The sequence below is a fragment of the Mus caroli genome, unplaced genomic scaffold (genome assembly GCF_978045245.1).
Source record: "Mus caroli unplaced genomic scaffold, Mus_caroli_1 scaffold_6, whole genome shotgun sequence".
NCBI classification, from domain to species: domain Eukaryota; kingdom Metazoa; phylum Chordata; class Mammalia; order Rodentia; family Muridae; genus Mus; species Mus caroli.
The window spans coordinates 37,143,817-37,156,174 of record NW_028227261.1 but is presented as its reverse complement, the minus strand read 5'-3'; the positions used below and the strand labels follow the sequence as shown (position 1 = coordinate 37,156,174).

General features: G+C 46.3%; 1 protein-coding gene across 3 annotated transcripts in view; it reads right to left on the bottom strand.

The window, feature by feature from the left end:
- Positions 1-5,080, bottom strand: part of Rimkla (ribosomal modification protein rimK like family member A) — a 29,519-nt gene extending 24,439 nt beyond the window's left edge. The window contains exon 1 of one of the 3 annotated variants that reach the window (XM_085839016.1): positions 4,507-5,080. In XM_085839016.1, coding sequence (XP_085695142.1) covers positions 4,507-4,669 — 163 coding nt within the window. In that variant the 5' untranslated portion in view covers positions 4,670-5,080. The remainder of the gene's footprint in view (positions 1-4,506) is intronic. The other 2 variants (XM_085839017.1, XM_021161481.2) reach the window with 2 other exon arrangements.
- Positions 5,081-12,358: the final 7,278 nt, after the last annotated feature.

Sequence of the window (12,358 nt, the reverse complement as noted above, 5' to 3'; positions counted from 1 at the left end):
TGAGACCACCCTAGTCATCCTCATACTGCCATTCTCCACCTCCACCTCCTGCTTTCTTCCTGTCTTAGAGACACCATGACCACAGCAACTCTTATAAAGGACAACATTTCACTGGGGATGGCTTTTGGTTTCAGAGGTTTGGTCCATTAACCGTCATGGTGGGAAGCATGGCACACAGATGGTGCTGGTGAAGGAGCTGAGAGTTCTACATCTTGATCCACAAGGCAGCTGGGAGAGAACTGTGAGCCACTCAGCCTGGTTTTTAGCTAATAAGATCCCCAAGCCCGCCCCCAGTGATACATCTCTTCCAACAGAGTCACACCTACTCCAACAAGCCACACCTCCTAATAGCCACACCTCCTAATAGCCACACCTCCTAATAGCCACACCTCCTAATAGCCACACCTCCTAATAGCCACACCTCCTAATAGCCACACCTCCTAATAATGCCACTCCCTATGGGCCAAACATTCAAACACTTGAGTCTATGGGGGGGGGGGGCATTCCTAACCAAACCACTTTAGCTTTTTCCAGAAATGCTCTGTATCCTTTACTTACCTTGTTTATATTATACCCCAATATAGAACGTAATCTCCTGGAGAGGCAGTGACTTCTGTACTTTTATTCAGGCACCTAGAACAACACCTTACATACAGTCAGCAGACACTTGGTGACAGAACACAAGACACATAAATTTGTGAGGGTGAAGACAACGTCTGCTCCTATTTGCTATTCGATATCTCCAGAACACTACGTTGTGGCGCCCTGCTTAGTGGATACCTGCCACACAAACTGGGTAAAATGGAGACATCGGAGTGCCGTGAAGAATAAACATGGATTAAAATGTAATGGTAAAGGTGTGAGAGTAAAAACCCTCCATCCCTCTTTGGTCCTCAACACAGAGTCTCCGAATTGTCACTTGCTGCTGGGGGAGTCTTGAGGAACTCAGCTTGTAGCCCTGGCTGGCCTGGAACTCACGATGGAGACCAGACTGGCCTGGAACTCACACTGACCCATCTACCTCTGCCTCCCCAGCCCTGGGATCAGCCCCAGCCCCAAGCCCACCCCTGTGCACTTTCCTTTTGAAACAGGGTCTCACATAGTCTAGGTTGGAAAGAGCTTGAATTCAAGGCCAGCCTAAACTGGAAACAAAGCAAGACTCTGACTTAAAATAAAAAATAAAAGACTAGTCGTGTAGCTCAGTGGCAAGGTGCTTGCCTAACACGTGACCAAAGCCCCAATTTCAATTTTTTTTCTTTTTAACCGCAGATAAAAGAGAACCTGACCTAGAAAGTACTTTATAGCACTGGTGCTACTGATGGAGATCGCTAGCAGCCTAGCCTGTACAGACCCTGGCTTCAATCCCCAGGGCTGCATAAACATAAATAAATAAACAGAGAAGGCCACCAGAGCTGAAGCTCTGAGAGCGGCAGGACTGCTGAATCATGCTCTCCCTGAGACAATGCTTACACGGCCCCCTCTGCCAGGTCACACACATCTTCTCTGTCTCCGATGATGACTTCATAACTCTCCCTTTTTCTTGAGTTGGTTAATAATTCTGACCGGAGGATGGTCAGAGATCTTAACTGTCATTAGTAAACCTGTCCTCACAGAAAAGCTCACCACAAACACGTCCACATCGCATCATGATCTCCCAAACACAGTCACTAACTCCACAAAAGCCTTGTGCGCTTTACAGTACAAGCCTCATGCTTCAATCTAGGTAACGAGCATTACCAAAGGCCTACGATGTACTGGGTATGGAAAAAAAAAAAAAAACTTTTTTGAAGAATCCTAGATAGGGGAGGGGTCGGATACAGGCCTTGTACACAGATAAATTATAGTAAAGTTTCAATGGGTGCTACTCTGATGTTGTTTGGTAGCAGGTGGAAGATATCTCCATGGGGATAGAGAAGGGAGCTTAGGAATGACTGCAGGAGATACCAGTGACTTGAGCTAGATTTGAGGGATGAATGGAATTCTACCATCTGGGGGGAACCAGATGGGGACCTCAGACTGATATTTCAGTGGAAGCCCAGGAGTCACAACAGTGAAGTCAATGTTGACTGGCGCGTGAAAAGACAGCAGGATCCACTGAGTACGGCTGTAACTCCCAGCTGGTGCTATGTGCATAATGACCTCACTCATGTATATGAGTATTGATAAGAACGGAGCACAAGCCACGCGCGTAGGCGTGAGGACCTATTACTATGACTCCGTGATTACAGCTGTTACTATTGGTTACGTGCGTTTTGGTCTTGGGATCACTTGTGTTTAGGGAAATAAACACTTACTGAACGATTAAACAATGTGCAGATTCTCAAAGGAACAAAACAAAGTAGATAAGACGTTAAGCCAGCAGAGTATAAAGGGGGGCTTTCTATAGGACTGCTTTAGTAACCTGAGGGTCATTGCTTCAGCCCCAGCCCCATCCAAATCCAGGTTGATTAGGGTAGATCTCCTAAGTTAAAATAACCGTCACAGAGCCAGGTGTGGTGGCACATGACTTAAAGCCTAGCACCTGGAGGCAGAGGCAGGTGGATTTGGGGGTTGAGACCAGCCTGGTCTACATAGGAAGTTCCAGGCCAGTCAAGGCTACCCAGTGAGACCTGTCTCCAATAAATAAACAAACAAACAAACAAACACACCAAAAAACCTGTCTTCAATTTCTCCATCCATCCATCAAGCATCTATATAGATTTTCTTGTAAATGACTAGTTTGTGAACAGACATTTTCACACATGAGTTCTACTTAATTGCTTACATGCTTCCTGAATCATTATGATTTAATTTTCACTTTTCTTACAATTGATTCTTTAACACGAAGTTTTATACATTCAGAGAGAACATCTTCAGAAGTGCTGATGTACACGTAAAGACTGACAAACGATAGGAAAATCTGACTACCATCTCTCAAAAGGATGTTTTTACCAGCTGTAAAGTAAACAAGGACACTCATTTGGGAGTGGAAACAGGTATATACTAATGACCGGTTTTAGATCACCAAAATATAACTGATCATTCCACTTAAATATGGAACCCAAAGCTTTTCAAGCTTGGAGAATCTCAACTTAAATATGACATACATGATTCAAAGAGATGGGGGCAGGAGAGAGGGCTCAGTGGTTAGGAACACTGGCTGCTTTTCCAGAGGGCCCAGGTTGGAGCCTACATGGTGGCTCACAACTATAGCTTCAGTTCCCAGAGGATATGATGCCCTCATCTGGCGTCTGCGGGTACTGCATGCACATGGTGTACAGACATACATGGAGACAAAACACATAAAATTAACCGTGAAAAGGCAAAACCAAACCAAACCCTAAAATCAAAGTCAAAGTGATCATCACAAAGCAAAGCCAAGACGTTTGGCAACAAAAAAGCTGTACGAAGAATCCAGTTCTTCAAATTCTCTGTTCAGAAATGGCGTTCACCGTTAACCAATCAGGAGGGTTTCAGCAACCCGAACTTAAGAAATGGTATTTTTACACTTAAGCACACCGCTTGAAATGTGGCGTGTCTAATGCTTGCATATACTACTCCAAAAGTATATGCAGTTTGAACCTAGAAAGGTTTAAATACACCTACGGATGAACAATGTACAACTGAGCTATTTCACTTTGGGACACATACTCAAAACCTCACTTGTAAATAGTCTGCTCAGGATGTGGAGTCCCTTGCAGAAGGAACTCTACTCAACCAGTTAAAGATGAAATATGGATAACATTCCAAGAAGCATCCAAGACGGCCCGACCCTCCTCAGCCCTGGACCCCCTGAAATAGCTGGCTACCTCGGAGGGCTTACGGAGAACACAGACTGTAAGCCAGCGAATACGAGTTTCCAAAGTCATGGATAGCTTAGCAATACATAGCAGGCATGTATTGAAGATAATAAGAATAAACAGAACGCTCTGAATAGGCAGGGATAATAACCATTCCCCCCAACCTCCCACCTCAATCCCCCTGGACCCGGCACCGAAGGGACCGGTGAGGCCTGGAAGTACTTGGCTATTTTGGAATCAGAATTAAACATTCTTTGGGAGGAGGGCAAATTAATGGAAATCATCAACCGTCTCCTCTCGCCCCCTCCCCTCCAGAGACAATCTCAATCTTTCTCAGCTGTCTCCCATAATTAGGCTCCCAGTTTGAGAATAGTGTTCTACCTAGGGCGCTCATCACTGGAGCATACATACCACTGGAAAAGTTTCCCAAACATCTGCCTAAGAGCAATTTTGTGAATTCTGGGTTGATTCTTTAAATTTTGGAATCCAATCTGGCAGGCCACCTGTGCTCGGAGAATCTACAATGTGAGGTTTGGTGCCTTTAGCTTCAGGTGAATGTGAATGCCCCATTAACTCCTCTGCTAAATGAATTAAGCATCTTCTCTACTCTTGGCCTCGGGTGCTGCAAAGAGGAGCTACCTCGGAGCCGGGCTCAAGGAGGAGAGCCGCTGGCTCACGGGACCCCGGCGCCCCTCCCTCCGTCCCTCCCTCCCCCGGCTGAGCTCACCTAGGTGGCCGCCGACGACGGTGACGGCGATCTGGTCCAGGAACACCGCCCGGAAACCCACGTCCTGCTCCGAGCAGCGCTGGCGGAGCGCGCGCAGGATCTGCACCTGCGGGTAGTCTTCGCGGATGAGCCGGTCGGTCAGCAGCCAGACCTGCGCGCACATGGCGACCGAAGCTGCGGCCGCCCGCCCGCGCGACCCCCTGGCGCGTCCCAGGCGAGCACCGCGGCTCCGCTTGCGCCGTGCGCCAGGCGCCTCTGCAGACCCGGCCGGCGAATGCTCCGGATCTCCTCGCGCCGCCGCCTCCGCTGCCTCCTCCGCCGCCTCCGCCCAGCCAATCAGCACGTCGCGACGCCCGGGGAGGACGCGGCCCGGAGCCTGCGGAGCTGCGCAGCCTGCGGCGGCCGGGCGGGGCTGGGGCGACCCCGGGAACCGGTGGGCCACTGGCTGGGTAGGCGCGGTGCTGCTCCCCCAGAGAAAAGTGCGAGTCTCGGATGCACCACCAGCCTCTTCCAAAGACAACTCCCAGCCTGGCAAGGTCACATGGCGAGGCTCTGCAGCTGGACTTGACCCTTAGAAGAGCGATCCGTCTGCCCCAATCCTGGCCTGCAGCCTGGCTGGGAGATGGAGGCATTTGGGTCTTAGCAACCAGATACTTCATTTAGATAATTCGAAGATCCTTTTCCTTTTCTTACACCCGGTTTGCACCAGCGCTTGGCCATCATAACCCCAGTGTCATAAAAACAGGCTAAGAACCCCCATATTGAGTTAGGGGGACCCCTGGGGTGCGTTTCTTCCTCCTAGTCCACACCCCACTTCCCCTCCGCCCTCCAACTCAGTACTCTGTATATACTGTCTGTGGTCCTAGCCGTTTGCAAATTCTGCCTGTAAACAATAGCGTGAAATCTGGTATTCGGTTCTTGAAAATAAATTAATTATACATTTATTTATTTGTTTGTTTGTTTGTTTGTTTATTATGCACAAAGTGAGCTGGTGGCCTGTTACCACAGCTTGATCGTGAAGATCAGAGGACAACTTTCAGGAGCTGGTTCTCCTGAAACCCACCATGTGGGTTCCAGGGATCAAAGTCAGGTCATCAGGCTAGGCAGCAAGTGCTTTTACCCTCTGAACCATCTCACAGCTCCTAGCTAGTCACTTCTAAATAACTATGGGGTTGACTTTAGCCATTTGTGTTTCCAGCTCTTTAAAACACTTTTTGAAATCATCATCATCATCTTCTTCATCTTGTTTTTTTTTTTTTTTTTTTCAATATAGGGTTTCTCTGGGTAACCTTGTTGCCCTATAGCCCTGCCTCCCTGTAGCCCTGTGTAGTTTCTGTCCTGGAACTCACTCTGTAAATGTGATGGTTTGTATATTCTCAGAGTGGCACCATCTGGAGGTGTGGCCTGGTTGGAATAGGTGTATCACTGTAGGTGTGGGCTTAAGACCCTCATTCTAGTTGCCTGGAAGTCAGTCTTCCACTAGCAGCCTTTGGATGAAGATGTAGAATTCTCAGCTGTGCCTGCACCATGCCTGCCTGGATACTGCCATGCTCCCACCTTGATGATAATGGACTGAACCTCTGAGCCTGTAAGCCAGCCCCAATTAAATGTTGTTTTTTTATAAGACTTGCCTTGGTCAGGTGTCTGTTCACAGCAGTAAAACCCTAACTAAGACACCGGGTTAGTCTCAGATTCATTACAGAGATCTGCCTTTGGCTCCCTGAGTGATGTGATTTAAGGTGTGCTTCACCACCACCTGGCTTAAATGATGTTTTGTGCATCTGCGATGTGTGTGTGAAGCGCAGGGTCACGTGAATGCCAGAAGGAGCTTGCAGGGTGTGCAGAACAACTTTTGGGAATGGGTTCTCTCCATGGTAGGCTTCTGAGATGAAATTCAGGCCACTAGGTTTGTCCAGCAACACCTCTACTCAATCAGCCCTCTTGCTTTCCCTAACGCATTTCTTCCTTCTTTCCTTTTCCTTTCTTTTTCTTTTTACTCTTTTACAAAATAAAATTTTACAGTTTCAATCTTGACTCAGCAATGACATCTCTATATGGGCAAGACATCTCTGCTAAGGTGAATGGTGAACTGCAAATGCCCTGTGCACTAAGATATGCCTCTGGGAAGTTCTGTATACAGGAAGTTTCAAAAAAAATATTTTGAGGCAGTGATGTTGCTAAAGCATCTCCCTATTCCCCCAATGCATTTTCTTAGTGATGAAACTGTAACCAGTGCCTTGTGTGATGAAACTGTAACCAGTGCCTTGTGTGATGAAACTGTAACCAGTGCCTTGTAATGGGTACCTTCAAACAAGGCGATTTAACCACAGCTCCACTCAAAGCCAGATACCCTCTCCTGCCTTTACTATTGAGATTGCATGCTTTTTGAGGACAGGATGGGAGGTACAAAGGGTCTCACTCTGTAGCCCTGGCTAATCTTAAATTCATAGAGATCTGCCTGCCTCTCCCTCCCAAGGGCTGGGATTAAAGGAATGTCCAATTTTCTACAGCAATTTTTTTTTTGTTTTTTGTTTTTTTTTTTTTTGTTTTTTTTTTTTTTTCGAGACAGGGTTTCTCTGTATAGCCCTGGCTGTCCTGGAACTCACTTTGTAGACCAGGCTGGCCTCGAACTCAGAAATCCGCCTGCCTCTGCCTCCCGAGTGTTGGGATTAAAGGCGTGCACCACCACACCCGGCTCTACAGCAATTTTTATTGCTTTTGGAGACAGGGTCTTGTGTGACCCAGACTGTTCTAGAACTTGCTATATAGCCAGGAATGACTTTGAATGTCTGATCTGGCTTCCACCTCCTGAATAGTGTGTGAAGGCATGGGCTGCCATGCCTGGTTTTATACCAGCTCTTAGTATGTATCTTGTGTAGCCTTGTCCCTAAAGGCCGTCTATGGAATTACCCATCAGAGACTATTAGGGCTCAGAAAACTTTGAAATGGAAGAAAAACAGTGACAAATTCTTTCCTAGACCTCCTGACCTTGTAACACCCATAGCCTTTTCTTCCTCACGTCAGGTATAGAAACCAGAATTCTTTTTCCTAATGCTGGTTATAAAACCTGGAAGCCCCCTTCCCAGAAGCCAGCTGTAAAACCTAAAAATATACCGTATTCCATTATGGGTGTTTTACCCTATCATCAAAATTCCTCAAGCACGGAAGTAGCTTCCCCAAATAAGACACAATTTTCTAAGATGTGTAATGCCGTGGTTTGGATAAGCATCCACCCATGTGCCTTAAGGTCTTGGCAGTAAGTCTGTCAAGCAGTTGGGAGATGGTAAAACACCTAATATATGGATCCCAGTGCAAGAAATTGGGTCACTGGAAATGGAGGCATCCGATGTCAGCCCTCCCTCAGTTTGTTCCCTGTCTGCCATGCTGTGAGAGCAGCCTTCTCTGCCAAGTGTCCCAGAACACACTGTCTTGTCATAGGCCACAAAACAGCAGGTCAACCAACTCTGGATAGAAAATTTCAAAATTATGATGAAAATAAATTTTTTGCTTTATAAGCTGATTATCCCAAGTGTTTTGTTATTGTAATGCCAATTAACACATATTACTTAAGTAATATTTCTTTGCATATGATTTCCAAATTCAAAGCCAACCTTGATTTCCAAATTGAAAGCCAACCTGAGCTTCAGCAATATAATAGGATTCTGTTTGCTGCCATGTCTGAGTTCCTACTGTTAAACCCCTCCATTTAGGTCCAACTGTCTTCGACAATAGTGGGAAGGTATTATCTCATATCAAAGAAAACTGGGGGTAAGTGACCTCTACTGTCTATTCACTTTATTTCTCACTAACAGCAGGAACCCATATCTTTTTCCACACTGTTCCTTTGGACACCCATAGGATGATACCAACAGTCACAATCACACAGCATCCGGCACAAGTCAAGACCAACTCTTTCCATGTAGCTTTTTAGCATCAAGAAAGCCTTTCTCAGAAGGCCTCAGGCAGATTTCCCACACCCAAGCCAGTCACTAGTGTCAACATGAAATAACATCTCTCTGCTTTCAAGGATACAGGAACAATGTTTATTTTACCGTGGCCCAGGAATACAGACTCAAGTTATCCTGAGCGACACAGAACGAGATCCTATGTCAACACATTTATCAAATGCATTGGTGGAAGCTAGGCGTGGTGGTGCTCGCCTTTAATCCCAGCACTCGGGAGGCAGAGGCAGGTGGATTTCTGAGTTTGAGGCCAGCCTGGTCTACAGAGTGAGTTCCAGGACAGCCAGGGCTACACAGAGAAACCCTGTCTTGAAAAACCAAAAAAACCAAATGCATTGGTGGAACACTGGAGTCTATAGTTTGTTACACTTTAAAATACATCCTCATGGTTTACCTAATAGTCACAAGAGTTTTACATCATATACAGAGGACCAAAGTATATGAAAGGCCTAAGATAGTCCAAGAAATTTTTGGCTTTCAATTTGCAACATTCTATTTCTCTATAAATATGATTGATGCTCCATCCTGGTGAGGACTGAGAGTTTGCAGGATTTTAAATAGAGACGTGGCTTCCTAGGAAAACTTCAGCTTCATGGTAGGAAAGAACGAGGGTCCACCATGCATAACTTAAATTAGTGCTGATTCTTCCAGTGTCTGGGAATTGGGCTCTCCTCCCTATCCACAAGGCCATAGAGAGGTGGATGGACATTGGAGCAAAACAGGGACCGTCTAAGGAGGACTGAAGGGAGGAAAGATGCCAAGAACACAAACTCTGTGTCTGGAATAGTGTCGGCCTCTTATGGAAGAGGAAAAGCAGTCGAACCACACATTGACTTTCAGTGCGTCTGCCTGGGTGTCAGATCTTCTCAGAGTTCTTCACCAAAACAAGTGTCTGGCTAAGTCTGATGTCATCACCACTGGGGTAGGGAGGTATGACTCTTCCTCAACAGCAGAAGAAAAAAATAAAAGGCAAGAAATTGTGACCTATCATCCAATCTGTTACAAATCCTGATTTGCCAATCATTTCTCTTCTCTTTAGGACTCCCAAGGAAACAACACCCAAGAAAGAAATGGGATGGATGGAAAACAAAAGGCCGTGGCTGGGGAGATGTCTCAGTCAGTAAGATACTCTCTTTTGCAAGCTCAGGACCTGAGTTCAGATACCCAGTAGCCCATGTAAAAAGCCAGGTACAGCAGACTCACCTACTATCCAAGTATGGGGGTGGGGAGTGCAGAGGGGGCTGGGGCAGAGACAGGAGGGTCCCTGGGGCTTGCTGGCCAGGCAGCCAAACGGGGGAGCTCCAGGTTCAGAGGTTCTATCTCAGATAAGTTGGGGATCAATTGAGGAAGATGCTTGACACTGGCCTCCAACTTCTGCACACATGTGCACAGAGGTGCACATGCGGTAATACCACACATGTATGCATGTACACACACATACCAGAAGATCATCTTATTCTCAGCATACCCGGTAAATAATAACCTGGAGGGCAGAGTTCAGCGGAAAGACTGAGTCGTCTCACAAGGCAACCGTGGGACAGTAAACCTAGCCTGCCTGCCGCGAGGGAGGGGTGCTCATCCCAGCTGCAAAACAGACCAGGAGCTTTTTGGTTTGCTTTTGTTTTGTTTGTTTGTTTGTTTTTTGTTTTTTGTTGTTTTTTGTTTTTTGTTTTTTGTTTTTTGTTGTTTGTTTTTCGAGACAGGGTTTCTCTGTATAGCCCTGGCTGTCCTGGAGCTCACTTTGTAGACCAGGCTGGCCTCGAACTCAGAAATCCACCTGCCTCTGCCTCCCGAGTGCTGGGATTAAAGGCGTGCGCCACCACGCCCGGCCGCCGCAGAGTTTGAAGGGCCAGATCATCCTACAAAAGGGGCCTGGGAAGACTTTTAACACAGATTTGCTTGGATCTGAAAGTGGGAGGGGCAACCCTGCTTCCAGAGTTCCTTTCTCCCGGAGTTAGAATAGCACATAATTTACAATACAAAGGGCATTGCAATTGGACTGAGTTTTCACAGCAGGAAATGGGCAATCACCTTTTAACCCAGAGACACCAACTCCTAGGAGAAATGTAGACTAATTAAGTCCTATAAGGTGATGTGATAAGAAGCACAATGGAGGAGCCAGAAAGATGACTCAGCAGGCAAAAGCACTTGCCCCAAGCCTGTAATACAAGTTCAATTCCCCTAACGCACATGGTGGGAAGAGAATCTACTCCTGCAAGTTGTCCTCTACCCCCATGTGCTCACTGTGGTACACACAAGCTCCACACCACATCAGTGTGTAAACGTAGTAATACTAGAACCAACCTCCTATTTCAGTCTTTGTTGTAGATCCCAGATTCTCTCCCTAAAGTCCTTGTGATGTACTAAGTGGTAGAAACATCTTCGGCTACATTTGACTTTTTCCCCCTCAGACTCTAGAATCAGCCTGAGGAGTGAGAAAAGTCAGGAGAACATGGGTTGCTGCTCATAACAACCACATTTCAATTTATGTTAATGAGGTGACTTTTGGAATGCTCCATGGGAAGCAACCAACCGTCTGGTTAGAAGGTGGGAACATGCAACCCCACCCACATCCATCCCTAGGAGGAAGAAAGAGCTAAAGTTTGTGTGTTCAATGGCCTACTTAAGGAAGAATCAATCCATAAGACCCCATGAACATCCCTAGAGTTCTGAGCTGGTGAGCACACGCCCCAGATGGATGCCTGTCTTCCCCCTGGTTGCTCCTGAATTGGATCCTTTATAATAACGATATAATAATATAATAATAAACTGGCAACTGTGACCAAGATGCTTGTCTGCATTCAGTAGGCTATTCTAGCAGGTTATCAGACTCGATGACAGATTGATTGGGAATCCACAGTTTATAGCTAGAGCCAGGATTGCAGGAAGTGACTAGCACCTGAACAGATTACAGTCTTAGGGACTGAACCCTTAGCCTGTGGGATTTAATCCTAATGCCAGGTACATAGTGTTAGGATTGAACTGAATTGTGCGACACCCATAAAGTAACCACAGAGACTTGGGTAATTGCTTGTTGTAGAAGAGATATGCACGTGTGGTGTAATTGCTTGTTGTAGAAGAGATATGCACATGTAGTGTTGGAAGTGTCCTGTGAAGCCAAATGTGTAGTATGTGCATGCCTTTCTAGTACTAACAAGGCTGAAGCAAGGCCAAGGGCAGGCTAGCCTACTTAGACAGATCTATCTCCAAAACTAAAACAAGCAACAAAAAGGTTTGTGAGCACAGGAAAAGCCATTACCTGGGCTCTAGGCAATCAGATCAGTTAGCAACGTCCTCTCAGCCAGGCTTGGTGCATACCTGTAGTTTTAGTACTTGGGAGGTAGAGGCATAAGGATCAGGAGTTCAAGGTCATCCTTGCTACATACAAGACTTTGAAGCTAGACCCTGTGGTGCTGGAGAAATGGCTCAGAGGACCGCAATGTGATTCCCAGCATCCACACACTGGGTGGCTTATAACCATTTGTAACTCCAGCTCTAGGGAATCTAATACCTTCTTATAGCCTCCATGAACACACACACACACACACACACACACACACACACACACACAAGGTTCTGGTATGGTCAGGAAGAGCAGAGGACACAGGAAGAGAGTTGCAGCCTGGACACACCCAGTGACTAATCCTACTATCTCTGGAGGACTGGTTCCAGGACCCTTCCAATTTCTATAAATGTTCAATCCTCTTGTATAAACTGACATAGCGTTTGCATACAACCTACATGCAACCTCTGGTGTATCCTAAATCATCTCTAGATTACATACACTGCCTGTGGCAATGAAGGTGCTATGTGAATACTTTCCGAACCTATATTGAAAACAATGAGCAAACAAGGTCTGTACAAACTATTTCTCCCTATTATTTTCAATG